At 53.4% G+C, this 25,681-nt stretch overlaps 7 protein-coding genes across 7 annotated transcripts; 3 read left to right on the top strand and 4 right to left on the bottom strand.

The window, feature by feature from the left end:
• Positions 1-1,653: 1,653 nt before the first annotated feature.
• On the bottom strand, positions 1,654-4,752 carry G6M90_00g046720 (uncharacterized protein; the record flags this gene model as incomplete). The annotated part of the gene is made up of 1 exon (XM_014689311.2): positions 1,654-4,752. The coding sequence occupies one exon, from the start codon at positions 4,750-4,752 to the stop codon at positions 1,654-1,656; it is 3,099 nt and encodes a 1,032-aa protein (XP_014544797.2).
• A 2,352-nt stretch (positions 4,753-7,104) lies between these two features.
• On the bottom strand, positions 7,105-10,116 carry G6M90_00g046710 (uncharacterized protein; the record flags this gene model as incomplete). The annotated part of the gene is made up of 5 exons (XM_014689310.1): positions 7,105-7,940; positions 8,006-8,486; positions 8,554-9,694; positions 9,827-9,947; positions 10,017-10,116. The coding sequence occupies 5 exons, from the start codon at positions 10,114-10,116 to the stop codon at positions 7,105-7,107; spliced, it is 2,679 nt and encodes an 892-aa protein (XP_014544796.1).
• A 3,768-nt stretch (positions 10,117-13,884) lies between these two features.
• G6M90_00g046700 (uncharacterized protein) lies at positions 13,885-15,107 on the top strand (the record flags this gene model as incomplete). The annotated part of the gene is made up of 2 exons (XM_014689309.1): positions 13,885-14,185; positions 14,326-15,107. The coding sequence occupies 2 exons, from the start codon at positions 13,885-13,887 to the stop codon at positions 15,105-15,107; spliced, it is 1,083 nt and encodes a 360-aa protein (XP_014544795.1).
• A 570-nt stretch (positions 15,108-15,677) lies between these two features.
• On the top strand, positions 15,678-16,556 carry G6M90_00g046690 (uncharacterized protein; the record flags this gene model as incomplete). Its single annotated transcript, XM_014689308.1, has 1 exon — positions 15,678-16,556. One exon carries the CDS (start codon positions 15,678-15,680, stop codon positions 16,554-16,556), a length of 879 nt encoding a protein of 292 aa, XP_014544794.1.
• Positions 16,557-16,788: 232 nt separating this feature from the next.
• Necap2 (Adaptin ear-binding coat-associated protein 2) lies at positions 16,789-17,580 on the bottom strand (the record flags this gene model as incomplete). Its single annotated transcript, XM_014689307.1, has 1 exon — positions 16,789-17,580. The coding sequence occupies one exon, from the start codon at positions 17,578-17,580 to the stop codon at positions 16,789-16,791; it is 792 nt and encodes a 263-aa protein (XP_014544793.1).
• A 1,284-nt stretch (positions 17,581-18,864) lies between these two features.
• GCN3 (Translation initiation factor eIF-2B subunit alpha) lies at positions 18,865-20,072 on the top strand (the record flags this gene model as incomplete). The annotated part of the gene is made up of 4 exons (XM_014689306.2): positions 18,865-18,889; positions 18,951-19,017; positions 19,073-19,910; positions 19,968-20,072. The coding sequence occupies 4 exons, from the start codon at positions 18,865-18,867 to the stop codon at positions 20,070-20,072; spliced, it is 1,035 nt and encodes a 344-aa protein (XP_014544792.2).
• A 475-nt stretch (positions 20,073-20,547) lies between these two features.
• On the bottom strand, positions 20,548-23,980 carry egt-1 (Ergothioneine biosynthesis protein 1; the record flags this gene model as incomplete). Its single annotated transcript, XM_014689305.1, has 11 exons — positions 20,548-20,953; positions 21,028-21,398; positions 21,466-21,541; positions 21,607-22,297; positions 22,374-22,660; positions 22,715-22,736; positions 22,793-22,806; positions 22,868-22,982; positions 23,109-23,347; positions 23,457-23,575; positions 23,741-23,980. The coding sequence occupies 11 exons, from the start codon at positions 23,978-23,980 to the stop codon at positions 20,548-20,550; spliced, it is 2,580 nt and encodes an 859-aa protein (XP_014544791.1).
• Positions 23,981-25,681: the final 1,701 nt, after the last annotated feature.

Genomic DNA, 25,681 nt, shown 5'->3' with positions numbered 1-25,681 from the left:
CATGCGTGTTCTTGCATTGTTAATGGCCAATACCCCAAAGGCTCTAAAAAGGGGCCGTATCTAACAAACTGAGAAGTCTCAAGCTGTCTTTTATAATCTTTTGATCCAGTGCCATTGGGCCCTGTCGCCACTAATACACCTTTCACGAGGGCAAGTTTACCTGTTTCATGTCGCAGGCTGCCTTCCCGAGGGAATCTGTACTTGATACCGCGAGCGAAACAACGACCGATCTTGTTTATCTTGATTCCCCATTTGCCGGTATGTGGTACCGAGCTCTTGAAATAAAATCTTGATGCGATTCAAGTTTGATGAGTTGTGATTAAGAACAATTCTGAGCAGACAAAACATTGGCCTATGTGTGTATTGTTTGGGAGGTGCGATTCTAGAATGGCCATCGTACATATAGTGTTACACCATAAATCAAGCATGGTAGAGTAGATGTATTTTTTTAAGTTATAAATTAAGTTGCATTAGTTGGAATGTATTGTCAGCAGCATCGCTAGGCCAGCGCCCTGAATCAGAATGGGCCACCTGCCCTCTTCCAAGGGTGTGCAGTGTGCACCGCTCAGTTAAATCTACCCGACTGAACATTGAATGCTCATGTCAGTTGCGCAAATGGTCAAGTTCAATAGACCGGACATCTCTGTCCACCATGGGCTGCTCCACCCAGCAATCCTCCTCCAATAGGGCACGCTTCCTCTCAACATCAATTGATCCTCTTTGGCTCATCTGCTACTGTCAATAGTACAACACAGCTAAATCGTTACAACTTCACAGCCAAGCCATTCTTGGTCTATCCGGTGCTGCTGACGGCCCAACCGGATGCGTCTCCCTGGCCGAGAGAGCAGCCGCCATGATGAACGCTAGGGAGCAGCGACGTGTGTCCCCAGCGGTGCGTCAATAGTCCTCGCCTTTGTAATAAGCAAACTGGTTCACATATAAGTGCCTCTCAAGCGCTGGCTACAGTATTTATTTGCAGTCGGCTGCCAAGACTAAGCCGCCTTGCATCTCGACGTATCCCAGCACCTGATGAAAACCAGATACATCAGGCCACCAATCGAATCCCCGAGAACACACCAATTAGCAGCCATGCTGGCATATCTACCCGCTCCTCGTGGGGTCTCGTTCCCGCGCTCTTCCAAACTATGCCCCTAGCAGAGACATGCTGAGCAAGCATACAGCTGAATTCTTCGCAAGTGTAGATACGTCGCCCGTCACCCGTCACCACCGTGATGAGTACGGGCATTCCAGCCAGGCGCCGTCTGATACCCCAGCTCGGCAATGAGTCAGACGGCCGCCGCACAAGCTCGTAAATGTCAAACTGCAACGCCGCCATTCTTTCTTTTCGGTATACTTCTGCGCCATTCTCACACTATATGTACGTATCAAGTCATTCGCCTCGACAAACTCGTCGTTATTTCACAAAAACGGAATACAAAACACACCTATTCCGTCTTGCCCCGCTCACCAGTCGAGATTCACACACCCGAGCTCGAAAGCATATCATATACAACTACACGATAATAAATAAATAAGTACAGGAAACATCTCCCCTTTCCCTCGTTCTAAAAAAAATTCACAGCCCAAGATCGAAACTCCATTCCAGATCCCAAAATTGTATCCCGCACCACGCAATCCCAACCTCAACAGTTCCTACTCCTCCCCATGTCCCTGCCCTCTGGTCGGACTACTCGACTGGCTCCGACTCTCAATAGTATCAACCATCTGCAACACCCTGGTCCTAGGCCTCTCGAACCGAATCGCCTCGGCCGTAAAAACCGCGCCAGACGACCTCCTCTCCGAGTCGCCGTCCGTCGAGTGGCTCAGCCTCGGCTCAGCAAAGTCCACATGCAGCAAGTCCGGATCCTCAACCTCAGAGTACGGCCTGTCGTCTCTCCCCCTCTCATCCCGCTCCACCGTCGACAGGGACGAGTTCTTGTCCGGGTCAACCAGCTCGGCAACCTGGGGCTCCTGCAGCTCGTCCGTCTCCTTGAACCGAGCCCCCTTCTGCCGTGTGTCGTCCGCCTCCATGTCCGTTTGCGATTCCGCGTCGCCGTTAACCACGCGCAGCCGCTCTTTCGGCACCGTAAACATGACTTGTACCAGGCGCTGCTCCACGGCCCGCTCAATGTCCCAGTCGTTTTCGGGGCGCTGCTCGCCTCCTCCAGCAACGGGGCCGGCTTCGGGGCCGTCCTCCCAGTCCGACCGGCCTTGCTTCCTCCTGAGAAGCTCGCCTGGAAGACCAGCGCGAGGCTCGTAATCGCCGCCGTACTGCTCCATTTCCGGTCTCATGGCCGAGTTTTCCGACGATGCTCTTGGCGACGAACCGCCTGATTGGGAGAACACACGGCCGAGGGACCCAAGCCAGCTTCGCCGGGGTTTTGACTTGGACGGCGACGACGGAGCGGTCAAGTCCTCGTCGTCATGGGCGTTCGCGGCGGTGTATGGTGTCGTGCGTCCCAGCAAGGCCGGCCCTTCGGCCTGCAGTGCTCCGAAGCCAGATTTTGCCGTGTTGTAGCTGCTCGAGGAGGAACTGCTGGGCTTGGGATGATCGCCGCCGAGCAGCATGCCGCCCAGGAAACTTCCTGATTTGCGGTTCGACTGCGAGCGGCGCAGACTGTCCGCCGCGCTGCGATTCGACTCTGACAAGTTGGAGCCGCTTCTGGATTCATCATCCCGCAGAGCCGCCGAGCGCGTAGAGTTCTTTCGCGTAGGCGATCTGCGACTCTGCCGGGAAGAGTTGTATCTCTCCAGCAGCGAGTCGGCGGCATCTACATCACACACCCAGTCTTGGACATCGGCATCGTACCGGCGGCGCTCTTCGGGACTAGCCGTCGTCGAGGATCGATTGCTAGGCGGAGATAGGACGGACGCCGCGGTAGCGGTAGCGGTGGGAGTCACAAACGGATCCGAGTGCTCCTCGGAAGTTGGTGTAAGCGGCTCCGTGCCATGTTGCGGCGCCTGGTGATACTCGTCCTCCTCATCCTCCAGGATGGGATGAATCGTGCCCGGCGGTGAGGCCAGCGCGTTGAAGCGCGTCTCTGCGGGCACATAGCCTCCTCTCATGCTCCGGCTCATGACTGGCTTTCTCGTAATCGCACGGCCATGCCCATCGTCGAGAGTCGCCCTCGCCCCTCGAAGAGATTCATAGCCCATCGATTTCTCCGATGCCCCTTGGTAGCCGCTGTGACCAGCCACATGCCATGAGAAGGCATCCTCACGTTCCGTCATCTCATCCGCATCGTGGGAAAAGTACCGCGCATCTTGCGCCATGACCTGGGCGGCTTCGTCCCTCCGCGAGTCTCGCCTCTTATTCAACCGCCTCCTCCACATGCAAAAGGCCAGAACAAGAAGGGCCAAAAGCAGCGCGAGACCCAAGCCAAGGCCCAAGCCAAGACCCAGCTTCCTAGATTGTACGGCGTCGCTTCCAGCCCCGGGAGCATCGTGTGATCCTGTCCCCGTGGGTATTTTGCCCGGCCTAGGGTTAGAATAGGAGTCGGACCACGACATGGACGTGACATTGAAGAAGCGCAGCGCGCCCCCAGACGAAGCTTGACGCTTGGAGCTCCCGCCAGAAGCAGACGTCTCCCATCCACCGTACACCATCATCACATTTCCGGGTAGCATGGCTGCTCCATGCCCATACACCCCCTTTCCGCCGGGCTGTTCCCGTGGAACTTTCCACTTCCAGGAGCTATACGTCTGGCCGAGCTGCAGGACAACAAGTTGGGGCTCAGCAGCGTTGCTCACGTCGCCAACCCATCCTCCCAAGATGACAATCGACGTCCCATCCTCTGTCAAGACGGCCGTGTGTCCAGATCGGCTTTCAACGTTTTCGCCTCCCGCCGAAGCATCCGGCCCCCCGACATTGATGTACGACCACGACTCCTCGGGGAGATTCCACACCGCGGCGGTGCTCATATTTATAAATGCCTTTTGCGAGTGGCCGCCCAACAGCACAAAGCCGGCCTGCTGCGTAACCGCCCCCGAGATGTTCGTCACGGAAGCCGGCAACTGCGTCAGGGTAAACCCAGCAATGGGCGTTCGAGGACCAGCCGTAGACGCCACGCCGAGGGAGTAGGTCGTGTCCGCAGCCTGCGTGCTCGGCGTCAGGCTCACCATCGCCTTTGTGTAGTTGGCATCCGACTGCCACGTCTCTGCGCTCGCCTCGGGGGCGCGACACATCCCCCCGTACGTGTAGACCGTCGGCTGGTCCATGGCGGGCGAGAGCTTCGACGAAAACGCCAAGGTGCCTCCGAGGAAATACGGGCCTCGCGGGGATCCTTGCTGCGAGCGGCCCGGGGTTGTCGTTTGCTTCGACCATGCGCCGCCCCCGTCGCCGTTGGCCTCGCGCGAGAAGCTCCAAAGCGAGCCCGCGGCTCCGTCGCACGCCCCCGAATACACAACCACCGACCCGTTGCTCGTTCTCGCGGCCCCAAAGGCCGTCGTCGCCGGCTGGTCCTTGAGGAAGGGCAGGTCCGTCGTCAGCGGCGCGGGTTGCGCGCCGGCCGTCATGTCCGCCGAGTAGTTCAGGGCGGAAAACCGCACGCGCCCGTCGTCGCCCTGGGAAAAGACGTAGGCCAGGTCGGCGCCGCTGCAGGTCGCTTCGCTCACGCACGCCGTCGGCAGGAGAATCTGCGTCGGCACGTAGGGAAATGCGTGCGCCGCCGCGGCAGCCGGTCGTAGGGCCGCCAGAGAGACGGCGAGCAAGGTGGCATTTTGCTTCCATGCGCTGGTCCTCCTCTTCTTCATCCTCGAGCCGCGAGCTGCAGATGCAGTTGCCGTGCCTGGGGAGCCCCTCTCCCGCATCGCTCGCCCCGAGATGAGCTTTGGCCGTTTTCAAATGTATCGATGCTCTGTATAGCGATATCGTTGGTTTATATGGCGGAGGCTGTGCCTAGTATAAAATCATCGTTGCGGCGAGTCTCTCAAGCGGTGTGATTGTATCGAAGCCGCCAAAGAGCACAGCCAGTAAAAAAAAGCAGTATTCAGTCCGATGACAGTCTGGTGCTTATGAGTAGAGCCGCCCTCGCCAAGAGCCGCCTCACCGACAAAGCTTTGTTTGCCTGTGCTGTGAAACAGCTGTCTAGCACAAAAGTAGCAGCCGGCACAATGATCTGCAATCACGCTTCGAGCATAGATTTCTGCCGCCGACACGTCGCATAAACACGGTCTCGCTGCTCCGTCGTTTGTGTTTCTCCAAGAAAAGAGCAGCGTGCTCGTCTCCAAAGAAGAAGAAAAATAAAGGAGGATCAATACAGCGGCGCACGTTGCGGCCGTTGTCACCGTTGGAAAGTATATACAAATAAACAGAAAACCATATGGCGTCTAGTCCGTGGTGGGAAAAAGGTAAAATGGCCACTGGATGGCATCAATGGGCCAAGAGACAAAGGCAGCGGGCGGTTGCCAATAGTGTTGAACCAACCCCGTCCATGCGCACACATCGTCCCGCCATCCTCATGCAAGGCAAAGGACGGGTGAGGGCACTGAGGGGTCCAGAAGGCTTGGAGCCTCGACCACCAGATAGAGCTGGCCCAAAATGCAACCTACCAGCGTCAATTTGGCCCGCCCGAGTCTGGGATGTACTACGGAGTGTTGGGGATGCGGTGGATATGATAGGTACATGATGAAATCTCGCCGTGCAAAACACCAATTACGGAGTGAGCAGCCAGGTTGCGGCCCAGTAGTGCGCAATGGGATGCGTGTTGCATCAGGTGAATCGTGATGGCTGTTATTGTGATGGCTGGTTGCTGCGGAAACCACGCAACACAAATCTGGTGGTTGGTCTTAAACTTTTGGCGGCGTGAGATAGGTGGGGCCCTCGGTTGAGCACGGCACCGAGGGACGGGACACCCAGGTCACAAAGCAACTTGACTTGTGTGTTTGTGTGTGTGTTTTAAATGTGTGTGGGTGCGGGTGGGTGTTCTCTCTCACAACTTTGAAATATCATTTGTGCTTGTAGTACAGAGTACTCCGTAAGGTATTATTACATGGAGCGCATGATATCGATCCCCTTCCTCCGCAACGCTGTCAGCATCCGCCGTGCATGCATGTGCTCTCCCCGTCCTGCTTCTTGCCGCATCTGCAAGTCATGTTTGCCTGCAGAAAACATGAACATGATGCCGTGCCTATAGCATGATGCATGTTCGTTTGGCGTGCGTGCGTGTGAAACGCCCTGCTTGCAAAGTGGTCGCATACAATCTCGATGACTACAGGCCCAAGCAGCCATCCAAGATTCAACCACAGCCGGCATTGTACATGTGTACTCCAAATCCTGAACAAGCACACTTTCGTACTTGATTCCCCCCCCCATCTGCTATTGATAAAAAAAAGTGAGATGCTCGCCCCTCATTTCTATGCAAGAAACCTCCCACCCTGCGCGTCGCCATAACTACCAGATCCGCTTCTCCGCCTTGTTCCGTCCAAATGTCTAGCTCAAAAGCAAGGGTTATGCGGAAGAGTCGCCGTATCATCCCTGCAAAGTTCAGAGGATCTACCGGCGCTGCAACGTTGATGTTCTTGGTGCCGTTGCAGGTTGATGGAATCAGACTGAATGGGTAAAACGCAGTCTACTGCTGGTCGGGTGCGCAACAGGTTCTCCGTCCATCGTGGCATGTTGGTTTTCAAGTTATTCTTCTACTACGTACTACTAAAATGTCCCATCCCATGTCTATCTGTCATCGGGCACGGTTCTTCTACAGATCATAGATAGATGCACGCCAAGTCTGGAACATGCCAAGACGAGGCCAACTGGAGTTATCGCACGTCCAGTTGTTACTCGGAAGGAAACCATCAGGCCGGTGCTGCAACCGTGAACATAGAATGATAAATAAATGCGTAAAGCATCAAGGATTATAGAAGAAAAACATCATAGCAGACGGCACACACATCCGCCACTATTCAAAACGCCGATAGTTCCGTCGTACTCATTAACAACTATCCCTCTAGCCCTCCTGCACGGCCCAGTTCCCTCGAGAAAAAAAAGAGCAAATTCCCTTACCCAGCCAACTCAATACATGGCCAGTTCCCATTGTCCCAAAATCTCAAAATAGATCGGTAAAACCATCAAGTTACACAGGGGTATCGATTCAAAACAGCTCAGCTCTAATAGTAGACCTTTTCGTCGTGGATAGGAGGCAATTCTTCCTCGTTGGTCAAATCCTCAGACCAAACAACATTGTTCTTCTCGTCCAGGTAAGCGCCCTTGTCGCTGATTGGAATGACTCTGCTCGTGAGTGCAATCTCATGCTTCGACACACCAAGAGGATCGCGGGGGACCCAGAGTTGAGGAGGCTGGCTGTTCACGCTCGGTGGGAAGTAGGCGTTGCGCTCGTTTTCCTCGCCAGCCTGCTGGAGCTGGGCAAAGTTAATGCTCTGCTCCTGCGGGACAATGTGTCGCAGAGTAGCGTAGTCCGCGAACACCCAGGGCTTCAGGAAGCGAGTAAACATGTTGCCCTTCTTCTCAACCCCATAATCGTTACCACCCGACAAAATCTTCTTGGTGGACGACCCCGCCTTAGCACCATTGGTTACATCGCCTTCATTACTTGTCTCCCTATCGGCTTCTTCCGCGTCGATCTCAGTACCACGAGTCTGGAAAATGGCCTCCTCAGTCTCGAGCGAGCGGGGCAGGCCATAGAGAAGAGGGTTCAGGCTCCGCGTCATGGTGATGTGGAACAGGATTGTAAAGACCAAGAAAATAGCCATAAGAACAGCCGGTCCAGGTGACTTGACGACAGAGAACATGCCGATCATCACAATCTCGCCGAGGTAGAGGCCGGTGAAGAGTTGCTTCAAAGCTCGGGGGTAGATCAACCCTTGAGTGTCGACGGCGGTATCGGAAACGAAGAGGAGGTTATACCGATAAGCGAGATAGAACAAGAAGAGTGCCAGAGTAGACCAGAACAGGATGAGGGGCGCAATGACAGAGTAAACAATGCCTGGAGAACTTTTTGTTAACAAAAAGCTCGAAAAATAAGCAATTTCCAAACAAAGGGCAACTTACTGATGACTACAATGTTGGTGTAGACAGGCAAGAGGCTTCCCCAGAGGATGGCGCTCAGGGTAGTCCATTTGGTATACTTGGCGCGAGGAGTGCTGGCAAGGAACTTGTACAACAACCTGAAGATGAACAGACCGACAACCTGGGTCACAACCCCGATAGCAATTGTGAAGCCTTGGACGATGAAGTAAGAAATGTAAAAGTTGGATGTAGTCGGCAGAGCACTTCCCAAAATGGAGAAAACTGAGCCAGGATTCTCCGCAATCTGTACAATTGCAGTGGAGGCGGCATCAGTGATGGATCGAATGAGGAAGACTTGGAGAACCTGGAAGCAAAAGTACGCATTCTGGGTGAATAACTCGGCCTCAGTGTTGGTCTTGGCTCCGGCGACCCCGGACAAGGCACGCATGATTACGGGAACCAACGACATGAGGATAGAGAGGGCGACGGCCGGCAACAAGCCAGAGATGACTCCGAGGATTTTCTAAATTCGAGCATTAGATTTCACATTTGATCCTCTTGCAACATGATAACAGCACAGTAGAGCTCACCTCGGGAATATCATTCAGCCAGGTCAGGCCAGGAAGTTTGACGAGAGTAGAGACTTGGGAAATAATACCAACGATACCGACGGGAATTGCCCAAAAGACGATGAGAGCCACAACAATGGCGTATACGGCATAGCGGCGAAGAATGAGTTGCCACCACGGAATGGACAGGTTCTTCCAAATGACATCGACAGGTTTCACACCAATGGCCTTTGGGCTCATATGAAGAGCGTGGTGGTGGGTGATAACCTGGAAGGCCGCTTGGGCATCGGCTTGAGTGTGGAACTCAACAAACAGCGATCCTACCTTTTCAAAGTTTCCTTCTTGTTTCCATCCGAGCTGAGTCTTCTCCACCTCTGGGATGCTCTTCTCGAGCTCAGAGCGGCACCATTCAATCGTGTCGACCTTCTTGCCAACAAGGCCCAATGGGCCAAGACGATGCGAAGGTCGCTTCTTGTCAGGGACCCATCTGGAAATTATATCGGCCGTTTCCGTGTCCTGCTCACTCTCGTTGTTATTGCCGCTCTTCTTCAATGCCTTGGTTCGAGCAACATTGACGGCCTGGATCAGCTTGACCTCGGCGCCCTCCAGCTTCATAGCAGTCTTGTCGCGTTCTTCGACCTTCTCGTCCAATTCCTTGGTATTTCCGGCAATCCAGACATTGTTGACTGCATTATTGAACATTTGGCGAATCTTTGCCTCGTTGAGATATTCCTTAGGGACACAGGTAAACAAAACGGTACGGGCCGAGATGCGTTTGGCATAGTGAGGAGTCAACAGGTAGGCCTGGCGCAAGTTGATGTAGAAGATGCATTCGCGCGTTATCATGTACATGACAAAGCCGTAAACAGCCCATGCAACGAAGGCGTGGGCGAAGAAATAGTTTGGCGACTCATCGACGTTGACGTTACTATAGGACAGAATCTCCAGCTGCGACTGGCCTCCCTTACCCGTCGCATTGACAGGGAAAAGGATGGGCCAAGTGATACACAAGCTGACAAAACAGATGACGGTACAGATTTTGAGATAGCGAATAAAGAGATAGGCGTCGAGGGTTTGATGGGTGAGCGTGTAGGTATCCGGTATCTTCCAAAATGCGCCGAACCAGTTGAACCACCCACTGGGCATTTCCGGACTCCGTTCACTGGATTAGACTTATTAGCATCATTGCTGGTCGATACTCGTAGAGACGAGGCGAGGCACATGATGCGGTTCGGCAGCATCGTCCCTGTAACTATCGCCAATAAAAGGGCCGCGATAACTAGAATGCACTCACGATTTCCCGCCTATATACGTCCGCGGCGCATAGTATCTGCGTTGGGATCTTCTGAAGATCAAGAAGAAAATAAGATAAACGGCCGACACTATCAGTACAGGAATCAAAGTGTCGATCATGCCTAGAAAGCAAACAAGTCGGTTCATGTTAGTCGACTCTCTGTTGGGCGCTTCTCGAGGGCAAAACTAACCCCAGACGGACTGAGGCTTATTGGTCGAGTCGCTCTGGCCATTGCCATTGTCCTCGCCAGAGGGCACATTCTCGTTGATCCAACTGATAAAATTTCCCATGTTGGGGGTTTGGCAGCCGCCAGCGGCTCGAAGGCGTGTACAGTTACGAGTTGAAAACTAGTCGACGGCTAGGCTTGGACGAGACGTGACTTGCGACGGATAGACGCGCCGTTGCGCTGGAGGAGAATATATATGTTCGTTTCTTTGGCGGTTGGCGAGGTGGTGAACAATCTTCGATGGCTGTTTCAAGACAAAGAAAGGGAAATAGAAAAAAAAAATAACAAGATAAAGGAGAGGTCCAAGGGAGGAGGCGGGATCTCTGACAAGGGCAGACACGGCATACAAAAACCAATACACAGGCACAGGCAGTAACGAAGATGGGGACCAGCCCACTCTGCCCAGTGCCGTGTTCAACTGGCTGGCTGTTATCCGCATGTGTCTGGGATAAACAGCTGTGAGCTCACTAGTGCCAATCGGCGTATGGAGCGAAAACCCAAATCAGGGTTGGTCGACTCATGATGTCGTCCTCGGGCTGGGTGACATGGTTGCGTCCAGGTGCCGTCCGGCCTGCATGTGGTCACTTCCCTCCTCCAGACGTCCATGATTGCCGCTATGCGTGGTTACCTTGCCTGTCGCCTGGGTCGTCCGTGTTTGCCAGCTGGCTGCTATCACCAGTCGACGGAGTACTCCGTGCGTTTGTCTACTAGTACTTGCTAGTATCTTCCCAGGTTCCCACCTACGACCTCCAGATGTACCTAGGTACATACCTAAAGTACCCAGCTCCCCTCGGCGAGGCGCAATGACGACGGCAAGTTTGCTCCCAACTCCAAATGTCCTCGTCCATCAAGTCCTCAACTGATTCGCAGGTACTAACCTACGTGCTAAGTCAGTGTCTCAGCGGGGACTAGTCTATGTAGGCGAGGCGCATGGTGCGGCCGATCTTCCCACGAGCTAGGCCCACGGGCTGGCCCACGAGCAACCTCTGTCGACATTCATCTCTCGCAACCACCACACGCATGGGCCCCAAGACGAGCCAAGAACCATGCTCCCTAATACCAAATTAATTCTGTGCACATCATAGTGCGGGCCTCCAATACTATCGCAGGCGGATCCAGCATTTGCAACCAGATCGGCCCACCTCGTCTGCCTTGGTGGACGAGCTGCCTGCTGAATCGACGCAAGGATGAAGTGCGAGGAACTGTCTACATACATACCACTACCTAAGTAGGTACATACATATGTACGCCCAAGGAGTATTCCGCACAGATTATGCTTTCCATTGCGAATTCCTCAAGAGACGGATCTCCCAATCGGAGCATACCAAGCAAACTAGCGCGTTCTCCATTCATGACGCTTCCAAAAATGACGCCAACTTGGCGCTCAGAGAGTGCGTCCTGCTACTTACAATTGTACAGGGCATCTCTCTTTTCATCTCTTCCCGCTCCTTGGACTGCAATTTCTCTCCAATGGGGCATAGTGGACAGGCACTGCACCGGCGCGCTGGTCGACCGCCACTCGGCTGGCTTCAATCTACAACCCCCCTGGTTGTGGTTCCACGTCATATCCCTGTCCAGCTGGGCTCGAACTTCAGAGTTGCTGAGCTGGAAGCTGGCTGTTGTACGACCCGTGACCGCGATCGATGGAGGCACGTACCCTGGTAGTTTTCTTCAGTGATATGTTGTGGCACCTGAATCCGACGCCGCCCAAGCCAACATTCCGCAAACCGTGCTACCTGGGCTGCCTGTGATGCAACTGCTCTGGTCAGGACGGAGTACTACATACTACTACTCCCTCCCGTGTGTCGGCAAAACAAGCAAGCATGAGTCCCCTCCATCTCGGCATCCACGTACTACAACAATGTCATGGTAGAGGATGGGCTAGCCTCGACTTGTAGTTCATCGTTAGCTAACCTTCAGACTCATGGTGTCGGCACTGCAGCAGCATACATAGGGTCTCCTAGGTACGGAATCAATCCATTGGTCTTGGGGCACTCCATCGCATCGTGATGTCACACTCGTCCCCCGCTTATGCGACGAGTTATCATTGGCTGCACCAGGTAACGTGAGATCATACAAATTGGAAGACGCATCGACCTCTCACACTTTTACTGTCCAGCTGGAGAAGGCATTGGAACGAGACTGGGTGTCGAGACAAGGCATGAAGCCATGGGTATATCTCCTATGCGATTGTTTAGTCGGTCCTAAATTCATGCAATTCGTTGACATCATATTTCTAGAAGGATGGGTAACAAGAACAGTCGCATCTCATTCAAGATCTGGATGTCATCCGGTTCGGGGATAACGCCATGGAAACAGCAGGGCGCTTCCTGGTCTGTCAAAGCCAGAAGTGAAGCATGGTCGCCAAACGGCAGTCGGCCGGACGAAGCTGCAGTATCTCGTCATGACTTGCGCATCGTTGAAAGTTTTGGCCTAGGATGCAATGTGCAATACTACTACTACTCCGTAGTATTGGGCAATTTCCCGTAGCGGCCAGGGGGCGCCTTCGTTTCAACCACAATGACCGAGTATGACGGCATTGGTTCCAGGAACGGTTGCGACGCGTTCATTCCTGCAACCCTCAAAATGAAGACCCATAGACGGCGCAAACTCAAAAACAACAGCAAAAAAGTACATCGAGCACCGGCGATTATTTGCCAAACGCGCTCATATTATCTGGGGTTAGGACGCCAGAGCGAGGGCAGAAACGATGCCAATTCCAGTGCGGTGCTGTCAACGTTGTCATGCATGCGCTCCTGGTCACGCAGTCTACTATGTAAAGTCCAATGCACAGCCTGCAAGACGCAGCTGGAACGTGCAGCAATAATGCTAGGCCAGCGCAGCGCAGCATCGCCACCCTTGTCCTGTCGAGGGCGGGCCTTGATGGTGTCAAGTGGATTTCATGAGTTGGAGGGCAAGTTTTGGGTTCCTCAGCTTGTTGCCCACCACTTCACGCCAATCTCCTCCACATCCTGACGCCACACGAGTCATAACGCTAATAGATGTACCACAATGACTAGAGTCGAGATGCCAACGCATTTCATCCTGAGAGCTTCCTCGTGATGTGTGAGGTGGATGAGAAGAATGGGAGTGATTGTCGGTTGATTCTGCGCCTCACTCGCACATTGCTTGCGGCAAATAGACCACGGCGAGATGCCTTTTCCCGCTGAATTCGCGCTTTGAAACATCTAATTCTCTCTTGATATAACTACTATTCAGAAGTCCTTGTCTGGGGGGGTAGGCCTCAACTCATTCGTGAAGATTGTCTATGTAAGCCGTAGGAGATGGAAGTAATGGGGTATGGGCACGGAAAACGCACGAGCACCACTCACAATCCTTCTTAATGTAAGCACTCACTTATAAGTAGCCTCCACAGGTAGGCAGAGGAGCTTATTATCGATCAAACACGGTCGGAAGCAGCTAGGTATGAAGACTGCGTGGGGAAATCGCCGTCTACATCTTGAGAGACGCGAGGACATGTCCACGCATACTTGGCCGCAGTACGCGTATTTCACCGAATAATGCGAATAAAGACATCTCCCCGGGAATAAAAACCTGTGTTTGGTGAAGGGCGAAGATAGATCATGACATCTGGCTGTCTCAATACGACACTGAGAGCGATATCGGGTAGCCGAAAAGCCATGCCTCGATAAGAGCATATACCCCTATTAGATCCGAAATGATGCTCTAAATCGCATACCTGGTACGATCTAAAGCCATAAACTTGCAACCTGACTTCCATCTATTGTTCTGAACCAGGCAGACCAATGGCGAGCAGGTCTAGGCCACATTCAACAACGACAATAGAGTTGATGTCACGGTGGTGCGCGCCATGAATGCAAGGGTATCGAGCATATTCCGGGCCAAAAAATCACCACAACCTGCGACGAAGCTAGCACCACGGTTTCGACGTCTTCACTTGGCCCCTCCCTTTCTCCTAGATGACTATACTCCCCGATATCAGACCCTCAGCTCGCGAGATGAAGCCAAGAAGCGCTCTCTGGCCTACGCTCACCTCCGCAACTGCAATCTTTGCCCACGACTCTGCGGTGTGAATCGATATGAAAAGACTGGAATGTGTCTCATTGGAGACAAGGTCAAGGTCAATGTCATTGCACCCCATTTTGGAGAAGGTCTGATCTTTCTTGTCCGGCGAAAACGCCATGCAAAAAGCCTCGCCACACGATGCCAGTTACACCACACCACTTATTAGTCCACCCCTCGTCTTGGCTTTTTGAATCAAGCTCTAACGTTTCTATTTTTCTCTATTCAGAGCCGTGCATCCAGGGCCACAGTGGCAGTGGCGCAGTATTTATGAGCGGCTGCAATTTACGGTGTATTTTCTGCCAAAACTTTGACATTTCCCACCAGCGCAATGGCATGGATCTCACCCCCGAGGAACTGGGAGAATGGTACATCAAGTTGCAGGAGGTTGGCAACGTCCACAATATCAACATTGTCACCCCGGAGCATGTTGTGCCGCAAGTGGCGTTGAGTGTTCTTCATGCGAAGCAGTTAGGGCTGAGGGTCCCCATTGTGTACAACACCTCGAGCTTCGATTCTCTCGCCTCGCTGGAGCTAATGGATGGGCTCGTCGACATTTACTTGGCCGACTTCAAGGTGTGGGAGACGAGCTCGTCCAAGCGGCTTCTCAAGGCAGACGATTACGCCGCGACGGCAAAAGAGAGCATCAGGGCTATGCAAGCCCAGGTCGGTGATCTGTGCTTTACCGGAGACGGCATTGCCAAGAAAGGCCTGCTGATACGACATCTGGTCATGCCCGGGAAGGAGGCTGAAGGCGTTGAGATAATGAAGTGGTTGGCGTCAGACGTGTCCAAGGATTGCTTCATCAATATCATGGAGCAGTACCGACCCGACGCCCACGTGGGTAAGAAGAGGCGCAAGTCAAGCGACCAAGACAAGGAAGAAATACGCTATGCCGACTTGAATCGTGCCGTGACCGGCGAAGAGGTCTCTGTGGTGCGACAAGCCGCAAACAAGTCTGGACTTTGGAGGTTCAATGAACCACCCAAACATGATGGGTTCGCCATATAGTGGCGGCTATTACACCAACAAGAATTGGGCCGGGGGCGGTCATCTTTTTGTATCAGACAGCCTCTTGGCAACATGAATGGGCTGTTTTCATTGCGAGCAAGTTGCACTTAAAGTGTGGACGCGCCGCCGGCAGTTGGCTTCCTTGTGCCGCCGCCACATTGCCAGCCCTAAATGCAATGTGCCATGAACAATGCAATGGGTTTTGGGTGGTTTGGTGGTTCGGCTGAAGTCTGAGGAAACGGAGGCGTTGGCAATATTGACTCACGGATCTCATAAAGATGCATGTCCAGCCCGCCCCTCCTTTCCTAGGTGTTGGGTCAATATTCCTGCGCTTAGTTGCGTCTTAGCTCCTCGGCTTCCATTTTATGCTGTGGCATGTGCGCGAGAGCGACCAAGGCTGTATGAGGTCGGATCTTGCCGAGTCGATTTGCCCACATTTCAATACAGAGTACACTTACAGGAAGCAACATTGAATTTATATGTCGACGAGTTTTCAGCATTGACGCGTCTGCCGTTTCCATACATCTCCTGTTGGCATAGTTGCTATATTCGACCCACGATAGGGCCAAAATGGGATCGACAGTATCTCAAGGCGTTGATGTTCCCGTCGCGGCGGCCTCTCCCAGCGGCGAACAGCAAAAGGACGACGCTTCAACAACATCATCAAACTCATCGCCAGAGCGCCAGAGCTGCAGCGCACAGTCACCAGGCTCCGTCTCTACCGATCACAAGAGTACGCACTCCCGCAGTACCAGTAACAGGGAAAATAACCCATCTTGTTCCCGCATGCTGTTCTCTTCCCGCTCCAGGGCTATATTTCACCCCCGGTCACACGAGGAAATCTATGCTGAGCAGGCCTATCTGAGCCTCACTCTGCACGCACACATCGCCCAACATTGCGATTTGATGAACAGATATTCGCTGACCGAGGCCGAAACGTTTCAAGGAGAGTCAAGGAAGTGCAAGCGACGGGCCAGGAAAGAGCTAGGACTTTTGCGTGGCCAACTGATCCACGCCGCTGAACAAGAGCAAATTATTTTTGCGAGACTGGGTGAACTATTTGTCGAAGCAAAAAGCCGAGAGTCTCGGAATGTGGCACAGAACCAGCGTCTGCAAGGGCTTCGAGGCCTTAGACGCTATTCTCACCCTCAGAATCAACAGGAGATACGACGGTCAATGTCGAGCCTGAATGGTGCAACACCGGCATTTATTCCTCAAAAAGATCTATTCAGCCATCCAGAATACGACGAGGATGTTGCGAGCATTGCCGACACAGGCAAAGATGATAGAGAGGTGTCTGAAAATTGCCTGGGAGAGCTGCTCGAGCCCAATGACGAGCAATTCAAGGAGCAAAGACTTCTACTACGCAGAATGTCAGGAGATGATTATACTTCACTACTCAAAAAAGACAGGAGGCTTAGCTTGCCCACCAGTCTAGGGTTGACGTGAAGAACTCTACAGGACGACAGAAGTCGGATGTAATGTTGAAGGATCAAAAGTAGATAATGGCATGATTTTCATTATTTCGTGTGGCGCAATCACGTAGCTTCTGCAACTCTGCAGCATGGAACGCGGCAATATACCACTGGGGGAATCGCTCGTCCGCCATCGCACCCTGCATGATGCCCAATTGCTGTATCCAGTCCATGTGATTTGAATTTTTCCAACTCGTTCCCGGCATCTACGCAAACTCGCCATTTTCCCCGTCGTCAAATCCCCAATCTCTCAACGACTGCCTCTTCCTCTTGACGTCCTCTGCGCTCGGCGGCGGCGGTAAGGAAAATCCAGCCCCTTGCTGAGCGCTGGCCAGACCGGAACCAGCACCCGGCGGAGGCGGCAGCGCAAAGGACTGCAGCGTAGCCGGATCCGAAGAAGTGCTCGGCGGCTCGGGCTGCCTCCTCCCCCTCGACTTGCTCCCTATATTCACGGTGATGGTCTGGCCCTCCTTCAGACTATAATCCTTGTTCTCCTGTGTCGCCGCACTCGCGTCGGCGCCGGCATTCTCGAGCCCCAGCGCCCTCCGCGCCCTCTGCAAAGCGATGCCCAGATCAAACGCCTTCGACCTGTCTTCGAATCCTATACCCAGAACGGCCTTGTGCCCCTGCGGGTCGCGAACTGTCAGCGCAAAGAAACGACTGCTGTCGATGACTGGCTCCACGACAGAGCCGTTGGTATACGGTGCGGCGGCGAACAATTCTCCGGTGGAAGGGTCCTCGAGGACCAGGTCAACCTTGAGCTTGGACTGGCCCTGGCCGCCGTCGGACGCGGGCGACTCAAAGGCCGTTTCGACGACGCGCAGGCGTCCTGTGAAGATGTTTCGCGAGGGGTCGTCGGTCCATGAGATTGCGCTGTAGCCCTTCATGGAGGTTAGAGGAGGGATCTGGTAGACGTGGACGGGCCCGTCAATGAAGAGGTTGCGCTGGATGGCGTCTTCGGGGAGCGGCTGGCCAGTGGCGGGGTCGATGAGGTCCATCTTGGAGAGCTCGAGGTGTGTTGGGAGTTTGGTGATGAGTGTGTGGATCCGCTGGCTGGACGAAGCAAGTCTGGGGTTGCGTGAGGGGATATCTGGGAATATATGTGGTTCATGTAGTGGACGATTGGTAGCTGACAGTCGAGTTTGTTACGGGAAGGACATAAAAGACTGATGGCCGCGGAGGAGGAAAGAGAGAAACACGAATGCCTGCTGCGATGAAACTTGGGATACGAACGAAGAGGAGAGAGCCCGGGTGTGTGTTTGGCGGCGTTGTGAGCTCCGGGTGATAAAAGGTCTGCTTTGTACTCGGTATGGAGACTGACGATGAAGTTGATTGACAGGCTCAAGTTCCTTGTCGTGCCAGGGGTCCACTGACGTACGCAGCCGGGGCCCCATGAATTGAGACGTGCAAGAGCACAAACATTGGCCAGGCACTGGAAACAAGCAACGTAGTACAGCAAAATGCAACATTAGGAATTTATGCAAATGTGTTTTAAGCACAGGCATGTGCCGACCAACGTCAATGCAAACGCACCAGACTTGACGAACACTTGACCTCGGACGAATGCATCTCTGTTAAGTAGTTAGAACTTGACAATTTACCTTGGTACATACATATTAATTTTCAAATTATTTCGCTATAGTCACATAAAATGACAAGCATGATACAAGCACCGTGTAAGCGTAAAATCTAAAATAGTATTAGGCTGTACCAGGCCAAGGATAGTAAGAGACTACTTAAGTAGAAAAGTAGACCCAGGTCTCAGCGTAATTGGTACTGCGCCGCGGCCCGCCAGCCAAGGCCATCTCGCGATAGCCTCAGCTATCGTCATCATGGAAGTAAACCATAAACCTACGGGCTTTGCGCCTGTGACTTACGCCGAGTCACGCCAAAAACCTAAAATGCCCACGCACGTAGTATATCTGCGAGGTCTCGCCTGCATTCCAAGTGAATCCTGTTCCTCTCTTTCCAAGTCATCTGCCTCTTCTGCTATCAAGACCACAACCAATCGTGAGTCCCTGCTTCCACACACACAAACGTACTCCGTAGGGAAGGCTGCCCCGCCATTCCACCTTCTACCGCCAGCAGTCACCCACCTCTGGCCCCGTATCCGGCCAATAGCACAGCTCCGGCCCCTCCAAAGCCTGGTGGCTCCTGTCAGCGGAGTTGCTTTGACTCACCACAATTCATCGTGCGGTTCAAATTTAGTCAACATTGAGCCGCCCATCGCATCTTCAACTTGGATTAACCCATCGCCCGTCGCGGTGACAAGCGAATCGACAATGACTTCCCCTGGCGAGGCTGCCGGTACGTCTCATCACTGACCAAACCATCACTGGCCAAGCAAACCATTAATGTAAAATGCCAGCCGCCAAGGATACCGTCTCGGGAGATCTTCCTATACGCAGACCATCTATGGCATCATCGAACTTTGAGTCCGTTGCTCCAACGCATCAGTGGCATAATTGACTCGATGCTGACTGCAACTAGCATCGTTTCAACGTATCATAAATTCCTCGAGTCCGATCCCAACTTGACCAAGCCTGTTGCTGCCATCCAATCATTAATTGAGCTTCTCAACGCTGTCCCTTCCAAAACCGTGTACGAGACCCTTGATAGAATCAAAGCCCACTCCGACCGCCTCAAGGCTTCTGTCGAAAACCCTGTGCCTCTGAGCGCTGGCACCGATCTTTTTCTCCAGTATCTTGTCTCCTCGCTTAAGGAGCAGGAAGACAGCTTTGATGCCGTGAGGCAACACCTCCTCCGCAACGGTCGATTATTCGCCCAGAGAGCCGTTGATGCGCGAAATGGGGTCGCTAAGCAAGGCTGGCGTTTTGTAAGAGAAGACAAATGTGTCTTGACCCATGGTGCCTCGAGATGCGTCACTGCCCTGTTGGAGCGGGCCGCCAGGAATCTCAATGGAAAGTTCAGGGTAGTTTACGTCAGGGATGAGACCCGCGTTGCAGAGAGTGACCGTGTCGTCAGGGAGTTGCGCCAAATGGGAATCCCCGTTGCAGAGATCCCAGTGGCCGCTGTTGCCCACGTCATGGGCTTGCTGCGTCAGGTTCACATGGTCATGGTTGGTGCGGAAGCAGTGACTAATAATGGAGGCATTATTTCTAGAATCGGCACCTTTCAGATCGCCCAACTGGCCTCAAAGGTCAAGATGCCGTTCTATGTCGCCGCCGAGACGCACAAATTCACGAAGAAGCTCCCCATGGACCAGCGGGACCTTGGCCTCAGAAAGCACGGTTATTGGACGCAGCACGTGCTTGATTTTAGCACCGACTCCGCGAGCAAGCAACTCGAGAACGCGGTTGACTACACTGTGAGTATACATGCCGAATTGGAGTCAAAACATTACTAGTACTGATGCGATCGCAAGCCCCATACTTTGATTACAAACCTCATCACAGAAAACGGAATCCACTTGCCCACGTACGTATGTGAACAGCTGCTCGACATCTATGGAAACCTTCATGAATCATGAATGAAGTAAGCTGGAGAACAGACTCACGGCGCCGCGTCTTCACGGACGCAAGGATGGGTGATTACTTTGATGGCCCACGTTCAGAATGGCATGGACACAATGGGGTCTTGATGATAATACTCGTAACAAGGACCAACCTTGAGTAGTTATTACAACAAATCGTGGTGTTAGGACGCGTTTGTTAAGCGAGTGCTAAAGAGCATCCTATGACATTTATAGACGCGAAAAGAGGTTACAGCTGCAAAAATGCACAAAAAGGGTTTTAAAACCTTGAGCGGTCTGGCAAATGAGTGTATTGTTAAATAAGGAGTTTCAATAAAAAAGGATTGTCCGCGTGCAACTTGTTAGTCCTACTCCGCAATCCGCATGTCCAATTTGATACCATGGCAGGCAAAAACAATTTCATAGAATTCTCCAAGTCCCAACATGTTGTACGTTGTTCGCCTTGCGTCACCCAATCCATTTGTCACCGAGCCTACTCAACATCCCTCACCACCCGCGCTCCAACCCAAGCATAAGGATAGTTCCTCTGGTACCAGTTGACGAAGCTCTTCCGGCCCGCAATCCTGGGGTGGGTGGCCCACGAGCCGCCCAGCACAATGTTGTGCTTGTCGTCGAAGAAGTCCGCCGTGTAAAGCGGATACAGCTCCATCGGCTCGAAGCCCTCGTGTCTTCGCAGCGGAGAAGAAGTCCATTCCCACACGCCCCCCATGCCGGACTGGCCGGCCAGGGTGTTGCCCTGGGAAGTCACCGGCACGGGGTGCCAGTGTTTGAAGCCGACGTTTGCGCCGGCCAGGTCGACGAATAGCGCGGAGCTATTCTCGACCGCGGAGGGGGATGAGCAAGGCGGTGTTTCTTCCACGCCGTCGTTTGAGAGATGTCTTTTTCCCCGGCCTAGTGTTAGCAAAACCATACTGTCGTCGTCGTGCAGTTCTCGATACGAGGGTCAACTTACCCATTCACAGCGGGGACCTTTCTGGAAAGTCGGCCGCCCATGAGCAACTCACGCTGACTCTCGACAAAGGCGTAAATGCTGCGGGCCTCCTCGAATGTCGGGATCCTGCCGCCCATCCAGGATGCGCAGCCGGCGAGTTCGTCGTAGGACGCGAAGACGGGCCAGTCGAGCGCCGACTTGAGCGGCACGAGGCCGTACACGGTGCGAACGGACTTGTCGCTCAGAAAGGAGTCTGGCAAGGTTGTGGGAACGTCTTTGTAGCCGTTTGTCCCGTTTGCGCTGTTGGGTTTGTGGGTGCCGTTGGTGAGGCCGTTGGAGGACCAGGACGCGGGGATTTTGGCTGCGTTTGTCGTGTACAAGTATTGGGCGTACTTGATGTACGTTTTGTGTTAGAGACGTGACCATGGCGGATGTCAGTCGAGATGGGAGAGGACCTACTTCTTCGTTGGTGATGGGTCTGCCTCGGGCCTGGAAAGCGTGGACTTGGACCTTTCGTGCTGGTTTCTCATTGTCCCTTGATATTGTCAGGCCGTCAACACCAAACGAGGCGCTTTATGAGTGGTGAGAAAGGCTACTCACCATCCGAAATGAACATTGTCCGTGCCGCTTTCGGGATCATTCATTCCCAGAATCACTTCCTGAGCAGGCACGTCGAACCACTCATTGTCTACTCTGGCCTCAAAGGCCCTCTTTGCCATCCTCTCAAAGTCAGGGATCCCCATGTGGGGTGGCGGCAGTGTCCTGTCGCTCTGCAGCATCATGTAGAGCAGTGTCTCGATGTGCATGAGCTCATGCTCGAAACCAACCCAGATGGCTCTTGCCACCTGGCGAGGAAGCTTCTCAACCCCCTCCTCATACAGCCTGCTGAGGCGAGCACGTACTCGCCCTTGATAGGCAGTGATGTCTTCCACAGGCGGCCATTCATCTGGGATCTCTGAATGGACGTGACAATGCTCGGGGTTATCTACGTCCGGATCTATTCCACGCTCGAAAATGGTAGCATAAGACGCTGGATCCGTAGGAGGCAGTTTCGTCGTCTTTGTGAGCTGAATATCGAGAAATGTAGGGATATGGCCCAGGTAAAAGATACATGCGTTGCGTAGTTTGATGGGCTGCTCGGTGAGTTCCTGTCTGGGCAGCATTTGCTTCGTGACAATGTCCCACGTTGACCAGAGGGCTTGCCAGTCGCTTAGGGTGGGCAACGTTTGGGCAGCGTAGAGTGAGGGGGCTTTGCTGAATGGGATCTGGGCTTTTTGAAGCATATGAAGGCCTTGGGGATGGTTAGTCTCGGGCGACTTCTGCGTGACTCGGGGTATGAGAAGGTGATGAGAAGGGAGGCTGGTTACCGTATTCATCGCCACGGGTCCAGATTCCGATTTCACGGAGACCAGCGTGTTTCCACAAGTTTTCAGCACCAATTTTGGAGTACTTGAGACTCTGTTCGATTTGAATTCTTTCATTGGGTTTGATGATTGATCCAAGGACGTTGACCTCCTGGAGAGGAGACAGGAAGGCTTGGTGGCGGCCGCCCTCGTCGTCGTAGACGTATTCGCCGATGACTTTCCAGTCCGGCAAGTGGAATATTTCTTGGCCATAGATGCGATTGGCGTTTATGAGCCCATTGAGGATGAACCTGTGGGCATTGTTAGTATTCGTTGGCGACATGCCAAGACAAGATTTGACTTACTCATGAGTTATACCCTTGCTGTCTGAGGACAGTTTGTTAGCAGCCAAAACGCAGCTAGTGGCACAGTACGTTTCTTACCATTGTAAGCGTGGCTAGGCTGGTTAGATTGCAATTCTTCTTTACGATTATTCGCTTTTTGTGGTCAAGACTTACTAAATCCTGTCGGGGTTCCCACAAGAATCCAGCCCAACAACCATGCTGTCTTGGGGCTTTAGAATATCCGCATACGACTGCAAAAACTCGGCAGCCTCGTTTCTGTGGAAGTTTCCTATTGTAAGATGTGTAAGAGGAGGATTCTCATGAAAAGGAGAAGAAACACACACACACAAACACACACACACACACACACACAGAGAGAGAGAGAGAGAGAGAGAGAGAGAGCAAAATCACTGACCAATACTGGATCCCAGATGCAGAATGCACTTTGGCCTGTCCACAATAGAAGGCTGCTTCAACCAGACTGTGCCATCGTCATATGTCCCCAACAAGCCGTGGCAGCAAACGTACTTGAAATCAGGAACGTGTGATAGCGTACGCTCCAGCTCCTTCTTGGAGAGATCCAGAGCGTAGTAGTCGATGGATTTGCGGGCGTCCTCGAACGCCTGCAGGAGGAGACAGACCTTGCGGAGATTGCTGCATTGCATTAGTATCCCCATCCATCACGGGAAACAGCCCAGACGCTCTCCTATCCAAGAGCTCGGAATCACGGCGTGGGCACACAGCGTTCAATGCGTGGACATACCCGCTCCCCAACTCAATCACCATGGCTCCATCCGGGATCGTGGCGGCAATCTCGACCGAGTGCTTCTTCAGCAGCTCGATTTCGTCGTTGGTCAGATAGTACTCGTCCAGATACGTGATCTGGCGCAAGTTATAAGTTTGAGCGCGACGCAGTCCAGGAGCAGGGGGGTGAAGGATGGAGGAGAGGGGACAAGAAAGAGTCACACGGTCCATCAAGATGTGCGTGACGAAATACAGGAAATGCTCAATGTGGTTTCAGAGCCTGGGAGGAGCCATCACACGTACATCCTCAAATAGCTGCAGCCCCCTCTCATCATACAGCAGCAGCGTCGGGAGCTTGCGCGCGCGCCCGTCCTTGGGGATCACCATGCGGGCCACTTCATCCTTGAGGTTGAAGTCGACCCTGTTGCTGCGAATGTCGATAATATCAAGGTCGCCCCGGGGCCTCGAGGCAGCTTTGCCAGCGGGCTGCTTGACGGGGAATGGCGTCGTGATGGTCTGGACACACTCCATGACGGCGGGCATTTTGACGAAACGGCAGCGCGGTCAAGGGCAGAGGGAGTTGCGGAGAGACAGAGTCGAGTCGATCCAAGTCACGCCAAGCAACTCTGTGATGTATTTTTTTTCTTGTGAGGGGGGAAAGCCGTGGAGTGAAATAAGATCTGCCAGGAACACAGTCAAAGTTCAAAAGTAGAAAGGCTTCAACGCGGCGGGAGACGACGGACGGAAACGGTCAAGTATACGCCCAAGGTACCAAGCCGCATGTAGATTTGCTTCACACCACCTCGAGCCAGGTACGAAGCTTACCGAGAAGAGCTCCTCCCCGCATCTTTCCAAAGCTTCCCGAGAGCCAATGAGACGGACCAGATGGGCAAAGCTTTTCCTCACGTTCCGGCCAGGGCGGGACGCAGCTCTCGCCGCCACCAAGATGGTCCAACATTGAACGTAGCCATGATGCAAGTCACGCTTGCAGACAAGCTTGCGAGAGAGCCTCGTGCCATTTGATACGTCACCATCTTGGCCGGGGCCTATATTAATTCTGGAAGCATAACGCTCTGCCCCATCGTACCCGCCGTGCACTACGGCAGAATCTGCTCACGACGTTCCCAAAGAGCCAAACCTCTCCCACCCGATTCAACGGGCTTTGGAATCATCGCGACGTCAGTGGAGCACCTTGGTCAGCATGTGGTTCTCGACTCCCAGAGACATCGAACCACGGGCCTCCAGCGCCCCAGATTCATGCACGAGGCGAGAGCTACGGCCGATCAGGGCTATCAATCCCAACATGAAGCCAAACGCCCCACTGGCAGAAGAAACAGCGTTCCATGTTGCAGCACGAGTATCTCTCCGTGGAGAGCTGGCGCGTTGTGGCTGCTACGGTACATGCCGGGCTTGTATTCGACAAGTCGCGGCAAGCCGGGTCGTCGGGACGCTGGCGGCTTCATCGGAAGGGCGCGAATTTTTGATTCCAGATGGTATTGCAGGGGAGACGCCATCGTGAATCTCTGCGTGCCTGGACGCCTGGAGTCTGAACGGTCCAAGTGAGCCGCTGGCGGAATCGCTCTCCCTCCAACCCGCCGACGACAGGGTGGTCCCAAAGGTGGTTCCAGAATGTCGCGGGTTGCAACTACGTCGTCAGTCAAGTTCATGTGTCGGATCAGAGATCAAGGCACTGACTGCATCGCGTGGGGAGCGTGTGGCGGCTCGAGTCCATGACGACGGCAGTTCCCCAACGGGTAGCTCTCACAGTGTTGGGACTTTTCATCTTGCCAGGAACAAGAGGACGGATGGGATCAGATGGGCCGCTGATAAGCGTCAGATGTCTCGATCGGAAATCCCAACCGTGCCAGGCGCACCGTTTGTGCTCCCAGCGGAAACCTGCAAGATAATAGCGCCCGGGTTCATACCGTGGACAACGCATTACACATGCCTCATGTACCTGCAGTACGACTTGAAGCCGTCCGGTGCCACTGCATTGCGTTTGGTGGCATGTCAGGTGCTCCGGGCTAAAATGCCAGTCACGCCGCGCGGTTGATTGCAGTCCATTGCTGTCTAATTGATCGTTTGGTATCTGGATGCGCTGATACATACGGCCTAGTATTTCGTTCAGTCACGTCACCAACACGATCAAACTCCCCAAACTAACCGAGTTGACGAGTTCAAAATGGTCCCATCTATCCAAAGCAACATTTGCCATAAATAATTTGAAACCTTTCCTGTGGTATA

The sequence above is a fragment of the Metarhizium brunneum genome, chromosome 2 (genome assembly GCF_013426205.1).
Source record: "Metarhizium brunneum chromosome 2, complete sequence".
NCBI classification, from domain to species: Eukaryota; Fungi; Ascomycota; class Sordariomycetes; order Hypocreales; family Clavicipitaceae; genus Metarhizium; species Metarhizium brunneum.
Note: the sequence above shows the minus strand (reverse complement) of the source record. Positions and strands in the feature narration are given on the sequence as shown.